The sequence below is a fragment of the Mobula hypostoma genome, chromosome 13 (assembly GCF_963921235.1).
Source record: "Mobula hypostoma chromosome 13, sMobHyp1.1, whole genome shotgun sequence".
NCBI classification, from domain to species: domain Eukaryota; kingdom Metazoa; phylum Chordata; class Chondrichthyes; order Myliobatiformes; family Myliobatidae; genus Mobula; species Mobula hypostoma.
In genome coordinates this window covers 52,144,519-52,169,710 of record NC_086109.1, presented here as the reverse complement: position 1 = coordinate 52,169,710, position 25,192 = coordinate 52,144,519, and the positions used below count along the sequence as shown (strand labels likewise).

General features: G+C 42.6%; 1 protein-coding gene across 7 annotated transcripts in view; it reads left to right on the top strand.

Annotated features, from left to right (window-relative positions):
- The window catches only part of secisbp2l (SECIS binding protein 2-like), a 200,206-nt gene that overhangs the window by 119,051 nt on the left and 55,963 nt on the right, over positions 1 to 25,192 (top strand). For all 7 annotated transcript variants that reach the window (XM_063065700.1, XM_063065703.1, XM_063065698.1 and 4 more), the window contains one exon: positions 19,492 to 19,609. In XM_063065700.1, the coding sequence (XP_062921770.1) occupies positions 19,492 to 19,609 (118 nt within the window). The remainder of the gene's footprint in view (positions 1 to 19,491; positions 19,610 to 25,192) is intronic.

Sequence of the window (25,192 nt, the reverse complement as noted above, 5' to 3'; positions counted from 1 at the left end):
TGGCTCTATCCCTCCCCCTCCTGTCTTCTCCTATCATTTTGGATCTCCCCCTCCCCCTCCAACTTTCAAATCCCTTACTCACTCTTCCTTCAGTTAGTCCTGACGAAGGGTCTCGGCCTGAAACGTCGACTGCACCTCTTCCTACAGATGCTGCCTGGCCTGCTGCGTTCACCAGCAACTTTGATGTGTGTTGCATTATCAATACTCTTCAGAGATTGTCTGGCTGGTATCAGTGGCTGCATAACCAGGTCTTGTAATATGCACTCACTGCTCATATGACCACCTACCACTTGCTCCCATAGCTTCACGTGACCCTGATCGAGGTTGGGCTGGGGGGAGGTGGAGATAAGCAGGTGTTCCACCTTGCACAAGGGTGACCTGCAGGCCAACAGAGGGAAGGAATGCATTACACCACCTTTTGTAGGGATGTATCACCACTCCACCACCCAAACAGACTATTCACCATAAATTCTGCTGCACTGAATGAGATTCCACAACGAAGCATGCATGTTGTGCATTCCAAAAGGACTGATCTGTTTCTAACACCCCAGTCTATCCTCCATCTCCGCCTTTCTCACAGAACTTTGTTGTGGAGCTGAACGATTTGCAATACCTGTCCATTTACCTCATTCCTTACCATCTTCCTGGGATGGTTAGTATTTCTCGACAAAGCAACAGAATAACTGGCTCAGTATTTAAATTCATAATATGGTCATCTATGTTTTAAAATTCATTGACATGGATGGCTGTGGAGGCCTAGACATTAAGTATATTTAAAGCAGGAGTTGATGAGTTCTTGATTAGTCAGGTCATCAGAGGTTATGGGAGAAGACCAAAGAATGGGGTTGAGCGGAATGATAAATCAACCATGAAGGAATGACAGAGCTGACTCATTAGCACTAGTGGCTTGATCTTGTGGTCACTCTTTGGTTGGGAAAAAAAAGTAATCCTTAGATTCCCTTTCAATATTTTGCCCTTTCCCTAAATTTGTGTTCTCCAGTTTTATCTACCTTGAAGGGGGAAGTTACCTTCTAGTCTATACTTATTATTTTGAATACTTCAACCATGATCTCCACTTTCTCTACCCCAGTCTCTCCTTGTAACTGAAATACTCCATTCCAGGCAACATACTCTGAATCTTCTCTGCACCTGCTTCACCCTGTAGTAACCAATACTGGTTTAGTGTTGAATTTTTTAAAAAATCAGTTATTTTTCCTTTTTGTTTTCGTGTCAAATGTATTTGCACTTGCTCTGTTTCAATTTGTTTAACTTTCCTGTTCAGACTGTGAATGTTAACGTTTGAATTAATAATTTTGTGGTCTGTCCCTTCTCACAGACATAACCTCGCACTTTTTTTTTGCTCCATTCTAATTGAGTTGACGTCCTTGACCTGACACATTGACTCTTTCATTTCCCACAACTACAACTTGATCTGCTGTGTGCTTATTAGCATTGTGTGGAATCAAGACAATTTGTGCTTTATGTGGGGAATGAACATTAAAAATCCTTGTATATAAATCTTCTCCCTTTTCCATCCTAGCAATGGAATTTGTGTAAATGTTGATTAAAAACGACAAGGACACTGTTCCATTAGAAACTTGTGTTTCTAATAAAATAATTTGATATATATATTACATTTGAGATGACTGTGCTTGTTAACATCACTTGAAATTTGCAGCCAGCCATGATAAAGATATTGAATTGATGTTTCTATTGGATTGAGAATGAGTAATCCATAATTTAATAATTTTAACAAATTTTCTCAAAATTGCATCATTTTACTAAATAGTGAAATTTACCGCCTTCCCCACCTCCTTGCTCTAACTTCTCCTCTTTTTTTCCCAGTCCTGATGAAGGGTTGGCCTGAAACATTGACTCTACACTTTTCCATACATACTGCCTGGCCTGCTGAGCTCCTCCAGCATTTTGTGTGTTGCTTGGATTTCCAGCATCCGCAGATTTTCTCATCACTTTACTAAAATATGATTTTCTTAAATATATAAACAAATCGCAAACAAGAGAAAATCTACAGATGCTGGATCTCCAAGCAATTAGCACAAAATGCTGGAGGAACTCAGCAGGCTAAGCAGCAACCATGGAAAAACCAGTTGACGTTTTGGGCTAAGACCCTTTGGCAGGACTGGAGAAAAGAGGATGAGTAGATTTAAAAGTAGGGGGGAAGGGAGAGAGAAACACAGGGTGTTAGGTGAATCCAGGAGGGGGAGGGATGGAGTAAAGAGCTGGTGAAAGATGCAGGGCTGGAGAATTGCTAGAAGGGGGTGGCATTTTCACAAGTAACAGTGTTGGAGGAGGTATACTCCAGGTAGCTGTGAGAGCCCGTGTGTTTATAATGGACATCAGTATATAAGCTGTCTCCAGAGATGGAGACAAGTGAGATCGAGAACGGGGAGAGAGGTGTTGGAAATGGACCAAATAAGTTTGAGGGCAGGGTGGAAGTTGCAGGCAAAGTTGATGAAGTCAACGAGCTCCACGTGGGTACAGGAAGCAGCAGCAATGCTGTCGTCAATGTAGCGTAGGAAAAGTGGGGGACAGACACCAGCGTAGACTTAGAACATAGACTGTTCCATGTAGCTAACAGAAAAGCAGGTACAGCTGGGTCTCATGTGAATGCCCATGGCTACACCTTTTGTTTGAAGGAAATGGGAGGAGCCAAAGGAGAAATTGAGAGTGAGGCCAAGTTCTACTTGACGGAGGAGAGTGGTGGTGGAGGGGAACTAGTTGGGTCTGGTGTCCAGAAAGAAACTGAGAGCTTTGAGGCTTTCCTGGTGGGGGATGAAGGTCTTTTGGGACTGGACATGCATAGTGAAAATAAAATGATGGGGGTCAGGGAACTTGACATTATTGAAAGATCAAGAGCGTGTGAGGTGTCACGGATGTCAGTGGGAAGGGACACTGAACTACGGGGGATAAAACAGAGTTGAGGTATGCAGGTATGAATTCAGTGGGACAGGAAGAAGCTGAAACAATGGGTCTACCTGGACAAGCAGCTTTCTGGATCTTAGGTAGGAGGTTGAAATGGGAGGTGAAGGGTGTGGGAACTATTAAGTTGGTGGCAGTGGATGGAGATGGCCAGAGCTAATAAGGTCAGTGATGGTGTGGAAGACAATGGCCTGGTGTTCTTTAGTGGGATCCTGTTTGAGGGGTAAGAGCAGGTGCGTGAGTGTTGTCTCTGGACCGCAGCAAGGCAGCGGTCAGTCTGCCAGTCTACTATAGCACCCCCTTTATCCGCAGGTTTGATAGTGGTGTTACAGTTCATGTGGAGGGAATGGAGAGCACAGCGTTCAGAAGGATTGAGGTTGGAATTGGAGAGGGGAGTGCTGAAGTCAAGACAATTGATGTCTCATCGGCAGTTAAGACTGAAAAGATCCAGAGCAGACGGAAGACCAGGGTGGGGTGTTCAGGAAGAGGGTTGAAGATGGGAGAAGGGGTCATTGGTGTGGTGTGGAGACTCCTTGCCAAAGAAGTAGACTGTGAGGCAGAAAAAGTGGAAGCAAGGTTCAGCATCATGGCGGGCAACAAGTCATTATGTTTATGTCTGGCTTGTAGCATTTATTTGTCATCGATCTGGGAAATGTTAACTATTTTTCTTAGATTTTGAGAAGAAAAAATAGCTCGAATGCTTCTATTGCATGTTCTTGAGTGAGATAGAAAAATGAGAAAAATTACATGGCTTCTGTAAGTACATAAATGAGTGGACATCTCAAATTATCAGCAAACACCTACCTTCCATTTGCAGCAGGCCAAAATGACAGTGCTTCCATTTATGTTATGCATACATTGTTCAATAGCTACTTCATCTTCTTGTCCCTAGTTGTTCACTTGCTGCTGTATGGTTTGTAAGTACTCAAATATCTTTATTTGTCTATGAACTTTTGACAAAGTTATGTGATCAAGGAACAAAACACCGTGCCAATTCTAAGCCTTTCTTGCCAGATGGAACATAGAACATTACAGACCTTTTAGCTCATAATCTTATATTGACTTTTTAATCTACTCTAAGATCATTCTTGTACTTCTCTCCTACATAGCCCTCCATTTTTCTATCATTCATTTCTCTACCAGCACTCACAGCAGGGCATTTCACTACCAAGTGCTCTGTTTTTAAAAAAACACATCTTTGACATTTCTTGACCCCCCCCCCCCATACTGTCCTCCAATGCGACCTACGGGTGGAGGGGGGTCTCTGGCTCTCCACTCAATCTATGCCTCTTGTACACCTTTATCAAGTCATCTCTTATCCTTTGCTCAGCCTCTCCTCATCTCAAATAATAAAGAGGCAGCCTACAGAGAAGAAGTCTTCACCCTGACGGTGTTGTCAAGAAAACACCCTTTCCCTCAATGTCGCAAAAACAAAGGAGCTGGTTTTGGACTACAGGAGGAATGGAGACAGGCTAGCCCCTTTTGACATCAATGGATTTGGGGTTGAGAGGGTGAACAGCTTTAAGTTCATCGGCATTCACATCACCGAGGACCTCACGTGATCTGTACATACCGGCTGTGTGGTGAAGAAAGCACAACAGTACCTCTTTTACCTCAGATGGTTGAGGAAGTTTGGTATGGTCCCCCAGATCCTAACTCTACAGGGGCACAATTGAGAGCATCCTGACTGGCTGCATCGCTGCCTAGTTTGGGAATTGTACCTCCCTTAATCGCAGGGTTCTGCAGAGAGTGGTGCGGACAGCCCAACACATAGTCATAGTAGTGATAGTCATACTTTATTGATCCCGGGAGAAATTGGTTCTGTAGTTGTAGTTGTTGACTTCCCATGATTCAGGACATTGACAGAGACAGGTGTGAAAAAAGGGCCCAAAGTATCCTTGGGGACCCAAGTCAACCAAACCACAATCTACTCCAGCTGCTACCATCCGGGAAACGGTACCGCAGCATAAAAGCCAGGACCAACAGGCTCCGGGACAGCTTCCACCAGGCCATCAGACTGATTAACTTGCGCTGATTTGAGTGTATTTCTATGTTACATTGACTGTTCTATTTATGATAAATTATTATGATTGCATATTGCACATTTAGATGGAGATGTAATGTAAAGATTTTTACTCCTGGTGTATGGGAAGGATGTAAGAAATAAAGTCAATTCAATTAATTCATCTGTCGCTTCTCAGCTCAGCTCTGCATCCTGTCAATGGCATCCAATGATAACTTTCTACAGTATCCATAACACCGCTAACCTTCATGTTGGATTCTGGTGCTTAAATCCAATGGTCTTTTAGAAGTCAGGAGCGAGGCATGAAACTTGTTACCTTATGATCTTTTTATTAGAAATTGATAGAACAAACAGAATATTACAGTGATGGGGGTCTTTCTACTTGAAGAGAGGAACTAAAGATAGCGCCTAGCGTAAAACAACTACTTGTGTAACCAGAGATGATAATATTCCGTTCAAATCCATAGAAAAGAGGCAACCAATTAGAATATACTTTTTTAGTATTGCAGTAAAATTAACCAATGAGCAAACACTTATTCTCTTACTGAAGTACAGAGAAGCTTTTTAAAATTACACTTTGTACAGGAGGTAGAGGCATGTTAAATTGCCATACATATAAAGGCTACTTAAAATACAAACAGTTAATTGGTGAACTGCAGAAAAATGACAATTAAAATTAAACAGTAGAATCAACAGTGTCATCGACAAACTTGCCCTTCCACTTCCTCATCCAAGTCATTTATAAATATCCCAAAGTGAGTGGTTGCAGAACACATGCCTGCAGAACACCACGGGTCATTGACCGCCAAGCAGTATATGCTACACCAGTAACCATCCTGTGCCTTCTATGGGAAAGCCAATTCTGAATCCACACAACACACGTCAAAGTTGCTGGTGAACGCAGCAGGCCAGGCAGCATCTCCAGGAAAAGGTACAGTCGACGTTTCGGGCCGAGACCCTTCGTCAGGACTAACTGCAGGAAGAGCTAGTAAGAGATTTGAAAGTGGGAGTGGGAGGGGGAGATCCAAAATGATAGGAGAAGACAGGAGGGGGAGGGATGGAGCCAAGAGCTGGACAGGTGATTGGCAAAAGGGATATGAGAGGATCATGGGACAGGAGGCCCAGGGAGAAGGAAAAGAGGCGGGGGGGGGGAACCCAGAGGATGGGCAAGGGGTATAGTCAAAGGGACAGAGGGAGAAAAAGGAGAGAGAGAGAAAGAATGTGTGTGTATATAAATAAATAATGGATGGGGTACGAGGGGGAGGTGGGGCATTAGCGGAAGTTAGAGAAGTCAATGTTCATGCCATCAGGTTGGAGGCTACCCAGACGGAATATAAGGTGTTGTTCCTCCAACCTGAGTGTAGCTTCATCTTTACAGTAGAGGAGGCCATGGATAGACATATCAGAATGGGAATGGGATGTGGAATTAAAATGTGTGGCCACTGGGAGATCCTGCTTTCTCTGGCAGACAGAGTGTAGGTGTGCAGCAAAACGATCTCCCGGTCTGCGTCGGGTGTCGCCAATATATAGACGGCCACATCGGGAGCACTGGACGCAGTATATCACCCCAGCCGACTCACAGGTGAAGTATCGCCTCACCTGGAAGGACTGTCTGGGGCCCTGAATGGTGGTAAGGGAGGAAGTGTAAGGGCATGTGTAGCACTTGTTCCGCTTACAAGGATAAGTGCCAGGAGGGAGATCAGTGGGGAGGGATGTGGGGGACGAATGGACAAGGGAGTCGTGTAGGGAACGATCCCTGCGGAAAGCGGGGGGGGGTCGGGGGAAGATGTGTTTAGTTGGAGGTGGCGGAAGTTACGGAGAACAATATGTTGGACCCAGAGGCTGGTGGGGTGGTAGGTGAGGACCACCCTATTCCTAGTGGGGTGACGGGAGAATAGAGTGAGAGCAAATGCATGTGAAATGGGGGAGATGCGTTTGAGAGCAGAGTTGGTGGTGGAGGAAGGGAAGCCCCTTTCTTTAAAAAGGAGGACATCTCCCTCGTCCTCAAATGAAAAGCCTCATCCTGAGAGCAGATGCGGCGGAGACGGAGGAATTGCGAGAAGGGGATGGCATTTTTGCAAGAGACGGTGTGAAGAGGAATAGTCCCAGATAGCTGTGAGAGTTAGTGGGCTTATAGTAGACATCAGTAGATAAGCTGTCTCCAGAGATAGAGACAGGAAGATCTAGAAAGGGGAGGGAGGTGTCGGAAATGGACCAGGTAAACTGGAGGGCAGGGTGAAAGTTGGAGGCAAAGTTAACGAAGTCAACGAGCTCAGCATGCGTGCAGGAAGCAGTGCCAATGCAGTCGTCGAAGTAGCAAAGGAAAAGTGGGGGACGGATACCAGAATAGGTTTGGAACATAGATTGTTCTACAAAGCCAACTAAAAGACAGGCATAGCTAGGACCCATACGGGTCCCATAGCTACACCTTTAGTTTGGAGGAAGTTTCATTCCAGGACGATGGAGATGTCCTCCTTTTTTTAAAGAAAGGGGCTTCCCTTCCTCCACCATCAACTCTGCTCTCAAATGCATCTCCCCCATTTCACGCACATCTGCTCTCACTCCATCCGCCTGTCACCCCACTAGGAATAGGATTCCCCGGTCCTCACCTACCACCCCACCAGCCTCCGGGTCCAACATATTATTCTCCGTAACTTCCGCCACCTCCAACGGGATCCCACCACTAAGCACATCTTTCCCTCACCCCCCCCCGCTTTCCGCAGGGATCGCTCCCTACGCAACTCCCTTGTCCATTCGTTCCCCCCCCCCCATCCCTCCCCACTGATCTCCCTCCTGGCACTTATCCTTGTAAGCGGAACAAGTGCTACACATACCCTTACACTTCCTCCCTTACCACCATTCAGGGCCCCAGACAGTCCTTCCAGGTGAGGCGACACTTCACCTGTGGGTCGGTTGGGGTGATATACTGCGTCCGGTGCTCCCGATGTGGCCTTCTATATATTGGTGTGACCCGATGCAGACTGGGAGATCGTTTTGCTGAACACCTACGCTCTGTCCGCCAGAGAAAGCAGGATCTCCCAGTGGCCACACATTTTAATTCCACATCCCATTCCCATTCTGATATGTCTATCCACGGCCTCCTCTACTGTAAAGACGAAGCCACACTCAGGTTGGTGGAACAACACCTTATATTCCGTCTGGGTAGCCTCCAACCTGATGGCATGAATATTGACTTCTCTAACTTCCACTAATACCCCACCGCCCCCTCGTACCCCATCTGTTATTTATTTATATACACGTATTCTTTCTCTCTCTCTCCTTTTTCTCCCTCTGTCCCTCTGACTATACCCCTTGCCCATCCTCTGGGTTTTTCCCCCCTCCCCCTTTTCCTTCTCCCTGGGCCTCCTGTCCCATGATCCTCTCATATCCCTTTTGCCAATCACCTGTCCAGCTCTTGGCTCCATCCCTCCCCCTCCTGTCTTCTCCTATCATTTTGGATCTCCCCCTCCCACTCCCACTTTCAAATCTCTTACTAGCTCTTCCTTCAGGTAGTCCTAATGAAGGGTCTCGGCCCGAAATGTCAACTATACCTCTTCCTCGAGATACTGCCAGCAACTTTGATGTGTGTTCCTTGAATTTCCAGCATCTGCAGAATTCCTCATGTTTCTGAATCCACACAGCCTAGTTTCCCTGAATTTCATGCTTTCTGAATGAACCTACAATGGGGAACATGTTCAGGTGTCTTACTAAAATTAATGTACACCAAATCTACTGTTCTGCCTTCATCAATGTGCATTGTCACATCCTCAATCAGGCTTGTGATGCATAACCTACCTCTCCCAAAGTCATGTTGGCTATCCCTAATCAGGTTTTGCTTCTCCAAATGCTCATAAATCCTGTTTCTAAGAATCTTCTCCAATAATTTGGCCACCACTGAAATAAGATTCATTGGTTTATAAATCCTCAGGGTTATCCATACTCCTTTTGTGAACAAAAGAGTAACATCTGTCATCCTCTGATCATCTGGTGCTACTCATGTAGTCTGTGAGGACACATTGATCATTGCCTGAAGTGCAGCATTCGCTTACTTAGTAACCTGGGGTATTTCCCATCTGGCCTCGGACTTGCCTATCCTAATGTTTTTCAAAAGCTCTAGCGCATCCTCTTTCTCAATGTCAACATGTTCTAACATATCAAGCTGTTTTACACATCCTCACAATCGTCACAGGACCTCTCACTGGTGAATACTGAAGCAAAGTTTACCTAAGGACCTCTCTTACTATCTGACTCGACATCCATGTTTCCTCTATTATCCCTGATCAGTTCTACCCTCACTCTCGTCGTCCTCCTGTACTTTAAATGTAGAACAGCTTGGTTTTCCTTGATTTTACTTGCCAAAACCCTTCTTGGGCTGTCTTCAAGCTCTCCTAATGCTGCTTCCTGGTTACCTTGTAACTCTCCATAGAGCTGTCTGAACTGTGCTTCCTCAAGCTGAAGTACACTTCGCTTCTTCTGGTTTCTGAGATGTTCCATATCTCTCATCAATAATGGTTCCTTTACAATGCCATCCTTTCCCTGCCTTCATGAGACAGACCTACCCAGAACTCATGCAAGTGCTCCCAAAACAACCTCCACATTCCTATTGTGCATCCATTCCCAATTTAAGCTTCCAGGTTCCTGCTTAATTGTGTTGTAATTCCCCCTTCCTTAATTAAATACTTTCCCATACCATCTACTCCTATCTCTCTAAGGCCATCTATGGTAAAGGTCAAGGATTTGTGTTCACTGTCTCTGAAATGCTCACTCATCTGACCTTGCACTAGATCCAATATGGCCTCTCCTCCAGTTGGCCTGTCAACATATTGAGTCAGCAATTCTCCCCGAACATACCTAACAAATTCACCTTATCTAAGGCCACATCCACACGAGACAGGATAATTTTGAAAACGCCGGTTTCGCATAAAAACGATAGGCGCCCACACCAGGAATTTTTGAAAGTACCTCCGTCCATATTAGAATGGATATTTGGGTGAATCTCCTCCTACAGGGCATGCGCAGGACACACAGAAAACAAGCAAAGTGGAAACGGTATACTTGGTGCGTGTTTGTCCAGTTACAGACTAGAAAATCTTAAAAGAAAGTTGCCAAACGAAAGACTTGGTGCGCGTTTGTCCAGAAGCATTCCCTACAGCCATAGTCTCTTCATCGATGAAAGGGACGACAGCTACAACTAAATACAATAAGGCTTGTTACTGGGCAAAAGTGAAATTTGCTGTTACCTCATTTGTTTGCCTTTACTTTTGCCATGTCTTTCTGTATTATTTTGCTGTATTTAACATGTGCAATAAAACGAGTTACTGGGCAAAAGTGACAATTGCATCTATTGAATGTTTGCACAAGCAATACATTAATAAAGCACCTTGTTACATGTATAAAACATGTCTGCATCAGTGTTATCTTGTATTTCCATACAATGTTACATTAGGCTGTTACACATCTATTGTCAGATATTGTTGTTGTGGTGTTGGAGGTTGCGTTCAAGAAAACAATGAAATGCCACGGTGCCGCCACCATTTGTACCGGCACATCATGACAGCGTTTCTAAAACCCTCCATTTACCCCGTACACACTACAACAGCCAACTGTGGTTTTCAGATTTAAACACTCTAGAGAGTGTTCTAGAAAAGCTCCGTTTCCGGGGGAGGAAAATGCCGTTTCAGTGTGGATGGAGGGTGAAAACGAAGAGAAAAGGCTTGGGTTACGGATTTATCCGGTCTAGTGTGGACGTAGCCTAAAACCTTTGTGCTGAGGATGTGCTAATCAATGCTAGGGGAAGTTGAAATCGCCCATTCAGCAACCCTGTTATTTTTGACAAAATACCTCTTTATCTGTTCCTTAGAGTCTGTGTTATTCTTGGGGTGTCTATAGAATACTCCTGATAGTGATAGCTCCCTTCTTGTTTCAAACTTCCATCCGCACTGACTAAGTAGACAGTCCCTCCAGGATGTCTTCACTTTTTGCAGCTGTGATACTATCCCTGATTAGCAATGACACCTCCCACATTTTTTTTTAACCTCCTCCTGTCCCCTTTGAAACCAGAAGACCATAAGCTATTGGAGCAGAATTATGCCATTTGGCCCATCATTCAGCAATTTCATCAGGATCCAACTTTCCTCTCAGCCCCAATCTTATGCCTTGTCCCTTCATGCCCTGACCAATAAAGAATCTATCAACCTCTCCCTTAAATATAAACACTTGGTCTCCCCAGCTACCTGTGGCAAAGAATTCCACAGATTCATCACTCTGGCTAAAGAAATTTCTCCTTCTCCATTCTGAAAGGATGTTTCCTCTATTCTGAGGCTGTGTCCTGTGGTCTTAGATCCTCTCAGCACAGGAAACATCCTGACCACATCCACTCGATCAAGTTCCTTCACCTTTCGACAGGTTTCAATGAGGTCATCCCTCATTGTTCTGAATTCCAGCGAATATAGGCCTAGAACCATCAAACACTTTTCATATAACAAATCATTCAATTTTGGAATCATTTTTGTGAACCTCAGTTGAACATTCTCCAATTTCAGCACATCCTTTCTAAGGTTAGGGGCCCATAATGGCTCTCAATGCTCCAAGTGAAGCCTCACCAGTACTTTATAAAGTCTCAACATTACATCCTTGCTTTTATATTCTAATCCTCTTGAAATGAATGCTGAGATTGCATTTGCCTTCCTCACCAGACTCAAACTTCACAAGGACTTTCAAGTCTCTTTCCGCCTCAAATTTTAGTATTCTCTCTCCTTATAGAAAATAGTCAACACTTTCATTTCTTCCACCAAAGTGCATGACCATACACTTCCCGACCCTGTATTCCATCTGCCATTTCTTTGTCCATTCTCCTAATCTAAGTCCTTCTGTAGCCTCTCCACTTCTTCAAAACTACCTGCCCCTCCACCTATCTTCATTTCATCAGCAAACTTTGCAACAAAGCCATTAATTCCATCAACCAAATAATTGACGTACAACGTGAAAAGAATTGGTCCCAACACAGACCCCTGCGAAACCCCACTACTCACTGGTAGCCAACCACAAAAGGCTCCCTATATTCCCACTCTTTGCCTCCTGTCAATCAACCACTGCTTTATCCACTCTAGAATCTTTTTTGTGATACCATGAGCTCGTAGCTTGTTAAGTAGCTTCATGTGTGGCACCTTATCAAAGGTCTTCTGAAAATCCAAGGACACAGCATAAACCAATTTCTCTTTTGTCTATCCTGCTTGTTATTTCTTCAAAGAATTCCAACAGATTTATCAGGCAAGATTTTTCCCTTGAGGAAACCATGCTGACTTTGGCCTATTTTATCATGTGCCTCCAAGTACCCTGAGACCTTATCCTTAATAATAAACATCTTCACAGTGTTGGCGCGTGGCCAAGTGGTTAATGCGTCGGTCTAGTGATCTGAAGGTCGCTAGTTCGAGCCTCAGCTGAGGCAGCAAGTTGTGCCCTTGAGCAAGGCACTTAACCACACATTGCTCTGCGACGACACCGGTGCCAAGCTGTATTGGCCCTAATGCCCTTCCCTTGGACAACATCGGTGGCAGGGAGACTTGCAGCATGGGCAACTGCCAGTCTTCCAGGATGAGGCTTTTCATTCGAGGACGAGGGAGATGTCCTCCTTTTTTAAAGAAAGGGGCTTCCCTTCCTCCACCATCAACTCTGCTCTCAAACGCATCTCCCCCATTTCACATGCATCTGCTCTCACTCCATCCTCCCGTCACCCCACTAGGAATAGGGTTCCCCTGGCCCTCACCTACCACCCCACCAGCCTCCGGGTCCAACATATTATTCTTCGTAACTTCCGCCACCTCCAACGGGATCCCACCACTAAGCACATCTTTCCCTTCCCCCCCCCCCGCCCCGGCTTTCTGCAGTGATTGCCCCCTATGCGATTCCCTTGTCCACTCATCCCCCCCATTCCTCCCCACTGATCTCCCTCCTGGCACTTATCCTTGTAAGTGGAACAAGTGCTACACATGCCCTTACACTTCCTCCCTTACCACCATTCAGGGCCCCAGCCAGTCCTTCCAGGTGAGGCAACACTTCACCTGTGAGTCGGCTGGGGTGATATACTGCGTCCAGTGCTCCCTATGTGGCCTTCTATATATTGGCGAGACCCAACGTAGACTGGGAGATCGTTTTGCTGAACACCTACGCTCTGTCCACCAGAGAAAGCAGGATCTCCCAGTGGCCACACATTTTAATTCCACATCCCATTCCCATTCTGATATGTCTATCCATGGCCTCCTCTACTGTAAAGATGAAGCTACACTCAGGTTGGAGGAACAACACCTTATATTCTGTCTGGGTAGCCTCCAACCTGATGGTATGAACATTGACTTCTCTAACTTCCGCTAATGCCCCACCTCCCCCTCGTACCCCATCCGTTATTTATTTATATACACACATTGTTTCTCTCTCTTCCTCCTTTTTCTCCCTCTGTCCCTCTGACTATACCCCTTGCCCATCCTCTGGGTTCCCCCCCTTCCCTTTTCCCTGCGCCTTCTGTCCCATGATTCTCTCATATCCCTTTTACCAATCACCTGTCCAGCTCTTGGCTCCATCCCTCCCCCTCCTGTCTTCTCCTATCATTTTGGATCTCCCCCTCCCCCTCCCGCTCCCGCTTTCAAATCTCTTACTAGCTCTTCAGTTAGTCCTGACGAAGGGTCTTGGCCCGAAACGTTATATATACCTCTTCCTAGAGATGCTGCCTGGCCTGCTGCGTTCACCAGCAACTTTGATGTGTGTTGCCGGTCTTCCATACAACCTTGCCCAGGCCTGCACCCTGGAAACCCTCCAAGGCACAAATCCATGGTCTTATGAGACTAATGGATGCCTATAACATCTTCCCAACCACTGAGGTCAGACTAACTGGCCTATTGTTTCCTTTCTTCTGCCTCTCTTGCCCCTCTCTCGTCTTGAAGAGTGGTGTGACATTTGCAATTTTCCAGTCTTCTGGAACCACTCCACAATCTGTAATTCTTGAAAGATTGTTAATCATGCCTCCCCAATCTCTTCAGGCAACTCTTTCTGAACTCTGGGGTGTACACTGTCTGGTCCAGGTAACTTATCTATCTTCAGATTCAGTTTCCCAGGAACCTTTTCTCTAGTAATGGTAACTTCACACACTTCATGACCCCGGCACCTGGAACTTCCACCATACTGCTAATGTCTTCCACAGGGAAGACTGATGCAAAATACTAATTCAGTTTATCCACCATCTCAATGTCCCCCATGACTTCCTGTTCAGCATTCTTTTCCAGTGGTTTGGTGTCCATTATGTATCTGAGCAAACTTCTGGTATCCACTTTAATATTATTGGCTGGCTTACTTTAGTTTTTCATCTTTACCTTAATGACTTTGAGTTGCTCACTGGTTTTTAAAAGCTTCCCATTCCTCTAACTTCCCACTAATTTTTGCCCCCTCTTTGGCTTTTATGTTGGCTTTGATTTCTTTTATTAGCCAGAGTGGTGTCTTCTTCCCATCAGAATTCATCTGTGCCTTTTGAATTGCTTCCAGAAATTTCAGCCATTGCTGCTCTGCCATCAATCCTGCCAGTGTTTGTTTCCAATCAATTCTGGCTAACTTCTGAGATTCCCTTTACCCCTTATAATACTTAACATTATAATTCTTTTTTTTTAATTTTTTATTTTTATTTGGATAAGGAATTCACAAGTATCAGAACTTTTTTCACATGTATAACCTTTTCCATTTTTTTATATATGTATAAAACTATATTTATACATTCCTAAGTACACATTAGGATGATATAAAAAGAAATTAGACAGTTAAATAGATAATTATGTGCAGTTGAAATTCTAATCTATTAGGCTAAGTAATGATATTAGTTGTTAAAAATAGTAATAATAGTGGATTCATAATAATTTCCATATATCTCTTCTGGACCATTTCTTTCTGGTCCAAAATGTTGTATGTAAGCCTATGTAACAGCCATTGTAGGTGTTCATATCCTAACTTGTTCATGTTTGCTTCTACCCCCAAACATAATTATCCAATTCCTATGTACTTATTTACTTAATTTTATCATTTTTTTTATCCCTTTCCCAAATCTTTTCCTTTACTTGTGTTAATTTTCTATTTTCCAAAAAAAAACAAAAACAGTAAACATTTAGACCAGGGGTGCTTACGTTAGCAATATTACTGTGTTGATGAGAAGAGTAGTATACATCATCAGGAGAGTCATCTAAAGTCTGCTCGCTTTGAGGTTATATATTCAATCCATTTATTCCAAATTTGATCAAATTTTTCTTTTTGAATTCTCAGGGAGTAAGTCATCTTTTCCATTTTAAATATTTCCAAGATAATTTCGTGCCAATCTTCTAATGTAGGTGGTATTGAATTTAGCCACTTTCTAGTGATTGATTTCTTACTTGCCACTAAAAAGGCCTGCAGCAACTTTATATCTTTCTTCTGTTCAAGAAACAATACATGCCCCAAATAGAGCGTCTCAAAGTTCAGAGGTATCTGGGTCTTAAGTACCGTAACTAATGTTCTATGAATACCTTTCCAATATAAACTTAATTTAGGGCAGTCCCAGAAAATATGGAAATGATTTGCCTCCTTGGAGCCACACCTTCTCCAACACATCACGTTTGTGTCTTTATATTTTTCCTGATATGGGGTCTTGAAGTATCTTATAATATTTTTCCAACAATATTCTCTCCAAGTCAAAGAATTAGTCGAAGACCACTGAAAGCTGCATATTTTCCCCCAAGCCTCCTCTGAAAGTACCAACCCCACTTCTTTCTCCCACTTCTCTTTAATATACAATGTGTTTACATTTTTAGCATGGGAGAGTGCATTATATAATCAAGAAACTGATTTACTTGGTATTGAACTGCAAGCCGAATTCAGAATCTTGAAAAATTCTAATTCTACTGTTGATAGGTCTGTATATTTACAACTCTGGTTAATCTAGTGTCGTACTTGAAGGTACCTAAAAAAAAAGTCATTGTGCTCTCGGCCATGTTTGTCCTGCAGGAATTGGAAACTTTGTAATACTCTTTTATGTATAAATGAGAGATGGGTTGTAAGACCTTTCTTTATCCATAGTTCAAATCTTTTATCTCCTCTGTTGGGAAGGAATTCGGTATCATATGCACACCATCTGAAAAGTTTTAACGTGTTATTAATTCCACATGAATTAACCACCTTCTGCCATACTTTTAATGTAAGATTTATCCAGTTGTTTTTAAACTTTTCCAATTGGGCCATCAATCCTTTGTCTGCTATTGAGGCCTGTAGAGGAAAACTGTCAACCAATCCAAATTCTATTTCCTTCCATCTAGCCTTATATTCCCTATTACACCAATATAACAGAGGGGTTATCTGTGAAGCATAAACATAATTTCTCAAGCAAGGAAGTACCATACCTCCTCCTCCTTTCCCTAACTGTAAGGTGTTATATCGAATTCTAGGTTTCTTTCCTTGCCAGATAAAGCGGGAAATCCATTTGTCCCATTCCCTGAAATGATTATCATCCACCTCCACAGGTAAAGTCCGGAAAAGATACAGTAACCGAGGGAGAATATTCATTTTTATGGTATTTATCCTTGAATTTAAACTTAAAAAGGGGATAAGATTCCCTCTATGCATATCAGCTTTTATCTCTGAAATTAATGGCCCATAATTTACCTGTGACAGCGTTGAAAGATCCTTCGGCAGGGTTATTCCTAAATATTTTAATGATTTAGCTTCCCACTTATGATCATATGTATCCTGCAGTTTTTTGGATGGTGTATAATTTAGGGACATAACCTGCATTTTCTTGGTACATTTATTTTATAACCTGATATTTTCCCAAAGTCATCCAACAGTGTAAACAATCCTATAAATGATTTTTCTGGTTCACTCAGATAGACTAAAACATCATCTGCGAATAATGCCACTTTCTGTTCAATCCCTGCCACCTTGATACCTTTTACGATTTCACTCTGTCTTCCTAGTTGGGAACATTATAATCCTTAACATTATAATTAAAACAGAGTGGTGAGTGCATGGAATATATTGCCAGCAAAGATGCTATAGGCAGATACAATAGGGCCTTTTAAGAGTCTCTGATAGGTACATGGAGCTCAGAAAAATAGAGGGCTATGTGGTAGGGAAATTCTAGTTAGCTTCTAGAGTAGGTTACATGGTCGGCACAACATTGTGGACCATTGTGGATCTAATGCGCTGTAGATTTTCTATGTTCTAAACTGATACATCTGACTTTAGCTTCTGCTCAAATTTCAGAGTGAATTCGATCATATTATAATCACTTTCCCACAAGGGTTCTTTAATGTTAAGCTCCTTAATCAATTCTGGTTCATTGCATAACACCCAATGATCTTCTAGTGGGCTCAACCATGAGCTGCTCATTAAAAAAAAACCCATCTTGTAGGCACTCCAGAAATTCCCCCTCCTGGAATCCACCACCAACCTGATTTTTGTAATCTATCTGACTATTATAACATTGCCCTTTTGGCATCAATTTTCTACCCCTTGTTATAATTTGTTGGCCACGTACTAACTACCGTTTGGGGGTCTGTATACAACTCCCATAAGGGGCTTTTTACCTTTGCAGTTTCTTAGCTCTATCCACAATGATTCAACACCTTCTGACCCTATGTCACCTCTTTCTAATGATTTGATTTCATTTTTTACCAACAGAGCAATGCCTTCCTGCTTGTCCTTTTAATACAGTGTGTATCCTTGGACATTAAGCTCCCAACTATAATCTTCTTTCAGCCATGATGCAGTGATGCCTCTAACATCATATCTGCCAATCTGCAACTGTTCTGCAAATTCATCTATCTTATTCCATATACAGCGTGCATTCAAGCCCGACACCTTTAGTCCTGTATTCACCCTTTTTGATTTTGTCTACCTTTTACATTGCAACTCGTCCTGTTGACTGCAATTTTGCCTTATCAACAGCCTGTCCTCACTACACATTTTCTCTGTTTGTGAACCAGCTACTGCATCTTCAGCACTATTATCCGCCTTTCCAACAATACCTTGCATTGAAATATAGGTAGCTCGGGACTCTAGTCGCACCATGCTTGATCTTTTGATTCTTAACTTTAAGGTCTTCCTAAATCTGCCTCCACAACTCCTCCACTAACTGTTCTGGCAGTCTGGTTCCCATCACCCTGCAACTCTAGTTTAAACCCCACTGTGCAACATTAACCGACCTTCCTATTAGAATAACCAGACTCCCTTCAACTCCCTTCTGTACAGGTCCCACCTTCCCTGGAAGTGAGCCCAGTGATCCAAATATCTTATGCCCTCCGTCCTACACGAACTCCTTAGCCACATTTAATCCCCGAAACACGAAAAACAGCCATTTCTGCCCCTGTGACGGCCAAGTCTCTATAATGGCCACAATGTCATATTTTCATTCCTGTTCTCTAAATTCACCACCCTTGTTCCTGATACTTGCCTGAAAATGGACACATTTCAGTCAACCTTCCTAAAGACTGCAATTTTTCCTTGCTGTCCTGTCTCTCAATCTCTTTTCATACTATATTTACCTGCATGCTAACAGCCTCATCCTCTGATCTATCAGTCTGATTCCCATTGCCCTGCCAAACTAACTTAAACCTGCCCGCAAGGACATTGGTTCCTCTCAAGTTCAGATGTAACCTGTCCTTTATGTACAGTTAGTACCTTTCCAGGAAGAGATTGCAGCGATCTAGAAATCTGAATTACTGCCCTCCACATCAATTCCTCAACCACACATACATCTGCCAAATCATACTATACTGTACTAGCCCTGACACATGGCACAGGCAGCAATGCAGAAAAAACCACCCTTGAGGTTCTGCTTTTTGCTTCCTATCTAACTCCTAATAACTCCATAGAACTCCATTGCATTTCCTACCTATATCATTACTGCCAAGATGTACCACAAATTCTGGCTGCTCTCTTTCTCCCTTTAAAATGCTGTAGATTTGATCTGAGATGTTCCTGACCCTGGCAACTTCAGAGGCAACATACCATCTGGGTGTCTCAGGTGCACAGAATTTCACATCTGTGCCTTTGTTATTGAATCCCTTATTACCACTGCTCTCTTCTCTCTTTCTCCTCCCCCCCCCCCCAACTTCACTTCCAAGCCACAGGGCCTGGCTCAATACCCACCCCTGCCCAGCCCGCTCCATTCGAATCTTACTCACTTCCAAATGTCTAATGAACTGTGATATCTCAAGCCTGCTGCAGAGTTCTGAAAGGCTCTGCTTTTTTTAGTTGTATGTGCAGTTTTACACTTGAGGACAAAGTGGTGTATATTACGGTTTGATCCCTCCCTTACTTAATTTTGGATATTACCATTTGTAGGATTCTACTTCAAATCCATCTGAGGTTACTTCGTCTTTGATAGATTTCAGATTCTAACTAGCATTGTCCTAATCTGTGTAATTTAGACACTTGAATAATAAAATTATTGTTGGGTAGCTAAATGATTGTCTTTCTACTTACAAAGATACCAGTACTTCCCATTTCTTGTATTTGTACAGATTTTGAGAATCAGCAAACCTCTGGTTAGAAGTGTGGCTGTTCAGAAGGAAAGCAGCGCCTCCGGTCCTGAAAATAGATCAAAAATTGTTTTGCTGGTTGATGCCAGCCAGCAGACAGGTACTGTCTAGTTATTATCATTTCAAACAAAAACTTATTATTTCCAGAATATCAGGCGCTAAACAAATTTAACCAAATTGAAATTTCCTTCAAGTGTTCTTGCTTTGAATTGCAGTAATGAAAACAGAATTTAGGCTTTAGTTAGAAGTAGAAGTTACTTTGTTTTTGATTTATTTGGATTGCATCAAAATGCCTTTATCCCTAGATACTGTTGTAAATCTATTTATGGAGGACAGCTTTTTCCAATTTCTGGCCAATTTTGAATGAAACTTTAAATTTTGGTAGTATGTTTAACAGAACATTGAAGACAGGGAAAACACATATTTGTGATTTTTTTTTTGGTTTTGAGTGTGAACACTACTAATACAGTTTTAATATTATTAATACAATGAAATGGTCTTTCAGATTGTCATAAAGTAGCCTGAATTGGACTTTTTCCAAGAATCCCCATGGTTGGAATTGGAGTAGCGATCAGCACCACCCTTCACCACTGCTTCCAACCATTTACTAAGATATCATGGCAAATGAATTTGTACATCAAACTATGTTTTTATTTAAACAATGCTATTTAGCTGTTAGTACAGTTTTTCAAGTTACATGTTGTTTGCCAGGTATTATAAATGACATTACCAAATCAAACAGTAGAACATACTGGTGTTTTCATTAGTGTATTTCTGATATAGTCTTGCAGTAATATACATCTGTTGAATTATTAATCATGATTTTCAGTTACAATTCCATAAATTCATTTGTCAAATTGTTTCTCTTTTTGCTAATAAATGCATGTTCTGTGCAGTTTTGCACATAAGCCATAAGACACAGGAGCAGAATTAGGCCATTCAGCCCATCGAATATGCTTCACCATTCCATCATGACTGATCGTAGATCCCACAGAACCCCATACACCTGCCTTTTCACCATATCCTTTGATGCCCTGACTGATCAGGAAACGATCAACTTCGGCCTTAAATATTCGCACAGACTTGGTCTCCACTGCAGTCTATGACAAAGCATTCCAGATTCACTACTCTCTGGCAAAAAAATAATTCTTCCTTACCTCTGTTCTAAAAGGTCACCCCTCAATTTTGAGGCTGTGCCTTCTAGTTCCCTACCATAGGAAACATCATCTCTACATCCACTTTATCTCGTCCTTTCAACATTCGGTAGGTTTCAATGAGATTCTACCCCCCCCCCCCCAACATTCTTCTAAATTCCAAAGCTGCCAAGCGCTCCTCCTACGTTAAACTACTCATTCTCAGACTTATCCTCGTGAGCCTCTTCTGGACTCTCTCCAATGACAAAGGTTTAAAGGTGCAATTTAATGTATACAATATACATCCTGAAATGCTTTTTCGTTGCAACCATCCACAAAAACAGAAGAGTGCCCCAAAGAATGAATGACAGTTAAACGTTAGAACCCCAAAGTACCCCCCCAGCTTCTTCCTCCAGCGAGCAGCTATCCCCCACTCCCCTACCGGCAAAAAAATGCTTCAGCACTGCCACCGAGCGCTTAAGCATGAGCAAAGCAATAGCAAAGACACAGACTTGCAGTTACCCCAAAGACTTAGTGCTTCGCCCGGTATTCGACATACCCCAGGTTCTCCTTTTTGAGACAATGCATCCTTTCTGAGATATGGGGCCCAAAACTGTTGACAATATTCCAAGTGTGGCCTGAATAGTGTCTTATAAAGGCTCAGCATCATGCTCCTTGCTTTTATATTCTGTTTCCCGTGATATAAATGCCAACATTGCATTTGTTGTCTTTACCACAGGCTCAACCTGTAAATTTATCTTCTGGGAGTGTTGCACGAGGACTCCTAAGTCCCTCTTCACCTGATGTTTGAAGCTTCTCCACATTTAGACAATAGTCTGCATTATTGTTCCTTTTACCAAAACTGCATTATCATCTATTTCCCAATACTGTCTGCCACTGTTTTGCCCATTCTTCTAATTTGCCTAAGCCCTGCTGCAATCGCACTGCTTCCTCAGCACTATCTACCCCTCCACCTATCTTTGTATCATCTGCAAACTTTGCCTCAAAGCCATCAATTCCATTATCTAAATTATTGACAAACAATGTGAAAAGCAGCGGTCCCAATACTGAGGAACATCACTAGTCACTGGCTGCTAACCAGAAAACGCCCCCTTTATTCTCACTTGCTGCCTCCTGCCTGTCAGCCATTTCGCCTATCCATGCAAGTATCTTAACTGTAAAGCCATAGGATTTTACCTTGTTAAGCAGCCTCATATGTGGAACCTTATCAAATGCCTTCTGAAGATCCAAATAATTGACATCCACTGCCTCTCCTTGATCCACTCTGCCTGTTACTTCCTCAAAGAACTCTAAACAGATCTGTCAGGCAAAAGCCAAGCTGACTTTGACGTATTTTGTCATTCGTTTCCAAGTACCTTGAAACCTCATCCTTAATATAGACTCTTAACACTTTCCCAACCACTGAGGTTAGGCTAACTGGCTTATAATTTCCTTTCTTTTGCCTTACTCCCTCTTTGACTGGAGTGACAGTTGCAATCTTCCAGTCCTTACAGGCCATGCCAGAATCAAATGCTTCTTGAAAGATCATGACCAATGCATCTGTAATCTCTTCAGCATCCTCTCTCAGGACTCTGGGATGTAGTCCATCTGCTCCAGGTGACTTATCCACCTTCAGACCTTTCAGTTTGCCAAGCACTTTTTTCCTTTGTAAGAGCAGTGGCACTCACTCCTGCTCCCTGACACTCACGGACCTCTGGCACACTGGTAGTGTCTTCCACAGTGAAGACAGATGCAAAGTACTTATTAAGTTCATCTGCCAGTTCTTTGTCCCCCATCGCTACCTGACCAGCATCATTTTCCAATGGTCCAATATCAACCCTCACCTCCCTGTTACTCTTTATATAACTGGGAAAAAAAAACGTTTGGTATCCTGCTTTGTATTATTGGCTAGTCTGCCCTATATTTCATCTTTTCCCTTATAGCTTCTTTAGTTTCCTTTTGGTGGATCTTAAAAGCTTCCCACTCACTTCTGCTACCCTATACGCCCTTTCCTTGGCTTTTGTGCAGTCCTTCACTTCCTTTGTCAGCTATTTTTATTTGTGGATGCTTAATTAAACTCATTGAATATTTGGTGATTTATTGTGTAAGTCTTAGTGGAAGAACAAACCTTATTGTCAGTGCTGAATTAAGGCAAATATGTATTCATCCTTCCCAAGTATAGTTTTAGGACCATAAGACTTGTGAGCAGAATTAGACCATTCACCCATTGAGTTTGCATCACCACTCCATCATGGCTGACTTATTATCCCTCTCAACTGCATTTTCCTGCCTTCTCTCCATAACCTTTAGCATCCTGACCTTCAGTCTCCACTTTAAATATATCCTGCCCAATCCAGGACTAAAGGTGTTATATTTGACTAGGCACAGTATACAGAATAAGATAGATGATCTTGTGGCACAGTTACAGATTGGTAGGTATGACCTTGAGGGTATCACTGAATCGTGGCTAAAAGAAGATTGTGACTGGGAGCTTAACATCCAAGGATACATATTCTATCAAAAGGATAGAGAGGTCAGCAGCGGGGGTGGCATGGCTCTGTTGGTTTAAAAAAAATAAAATCATTAGAAAGTCATGACTTAGGGTCGGAAGGTGTTGAATCATTATGGGTAGACCTAAGGAACTCGAAGGATAAAAAAAATCCTGATAGGAGTTGCATACAGACCCCTCAAACAGTGGTCAGGAAATGGTGTATAAATTATAACAGGAGACTGAAAATTCATGTCAAAAGTGCAATGTTACAATAGTTATGGGGGATTTCAATATGCAGATAGATTGGGAAAATCAGGTTGCTGCTGGATTCCAAGAGGGGTTATTTCTAGAGTGCCTGCAAGATGGCTTTTTAGACCAGCTCATGATTGAGCCTGCTAAGGGATCAGCTATTCTGGATTCGGTGTTGTGTAATGAACCAGATTGATTAGAGAGCTTAAGGTATAAGCCTCTTGGGGGAAAGTGATCATAATATGATTGAATTCACCCTGAAGTCTGAGAAGAAGCTAAAGTCAGATGTATTGGTATTAGAGTGGAGTAAAGGGAATTACAGAGGCATGAGAGAGGAGTTGAGCAGAATTGATTGGAAAAGAACACTGGCAGGGATGACGACAGAGCAGCAATGGCTGGGATTTATGGAAGCCATTCGGAAGGCACAGGATATATATTTCCCAAAGAGGAAGAGGTATTCTAATGGGAAGATGCACAACAGTGGCTAATAAGAGAAGTCAAAGCCAACATGAAAACCAAAGAGGGCAAAAACTGTAGGATGTTAGCAGATTGGGAAGCTTTTAAAAACTAACAGAAGGCAACTAAAAAAAGTCATTAAGAAATGATGAAATACAAAGGTGAGCTCACCAGTAATATTAGACGATACCAAAAGTTTCTTCAAATACATATAGTGTAAAAGAGAGAAGACAGTGGATATTGGATGGATGGAAAATAATACTGGAGAGGTAGTAATGAGGGACAAGGAAATCGCTTCTGAAAATAAACATCAAACCGCCAGCAAGAAAAGAAAATATACTAAAAGAATTTACAATTAGATCGTGGAAAAATTATATCAATTAACTCAAATGATAATAACGAGCAAATGAGTCCCATCTTTTCTCAAAATCAAATGAAGGTTCAAAGGTTCGACTTCTAATTTTCTCCAAACTAAGACATAGCATCACTTGAGAGAACCGCTGTGACAAAGTGGGAGCTGATGTATCCTTCCACTTCAACAAAATGGCCCTCCTAGCTATCAATGTAAGAAATGCAATAACATGTTGGTCAGACACAGAAATACCATGAATATTTTGAGGAACTATTCCAAAAAGCACAGTTAATTTATTAGGTTGTAAATTAATTTTAAGTGCTTTAGAAATTGTGGAGAAAACCAACTTCCAGAACTGTTCCAATATAGAACAAGACCAAAACATATGTGTCAGTGTAGCTATCTCAGTTTTACATCTATCACAATGACTATCAACGTTAGGAAAGATTTTAGAAAGTCGATCTTTGTCAAATGATAACGATGTACAATTTTAAATTGAATCAATGAGTGGCTAGCACAAATTGAAGAAGAGTTAACCAACTTCAATATCCGCATCCAATCCTCTGTCATAAGACGTTTCCTATGGTGGGGGAGTCTAGGATAAGAGGACACAGCCTCCCTTTTAGAATGGAGATGAGGAATTTCTTTAGCCAGAAAGTGGTAAATCTGTGGAATTCGTTGCCACAGGCAGCTGTGGAGGCCAAGTCTTTGGGGATATTTCTGGCAGAGGTTGTTCAGGGCATATAGAGATATGGGGACAAGGCAGGAGATTGGGTCTGAAAGGCAAAATGGATCAGCCATGATAAAATGACAGGGTGGACTTGATGGGCCAAATTGCCTCCACAGCCTTCTGTGGCAACGAAATTCACAGATTCACTACCTTCCAACTAAATAAATTCCTCCTTGTTTCTGTTGTAAATGGACGTCCCTCTATTCTGAGGCTGGGTCCTCTGGTCCTGGACTCCTCCGATGTAGGAAACATCCTCTCCACATGCACTCTAT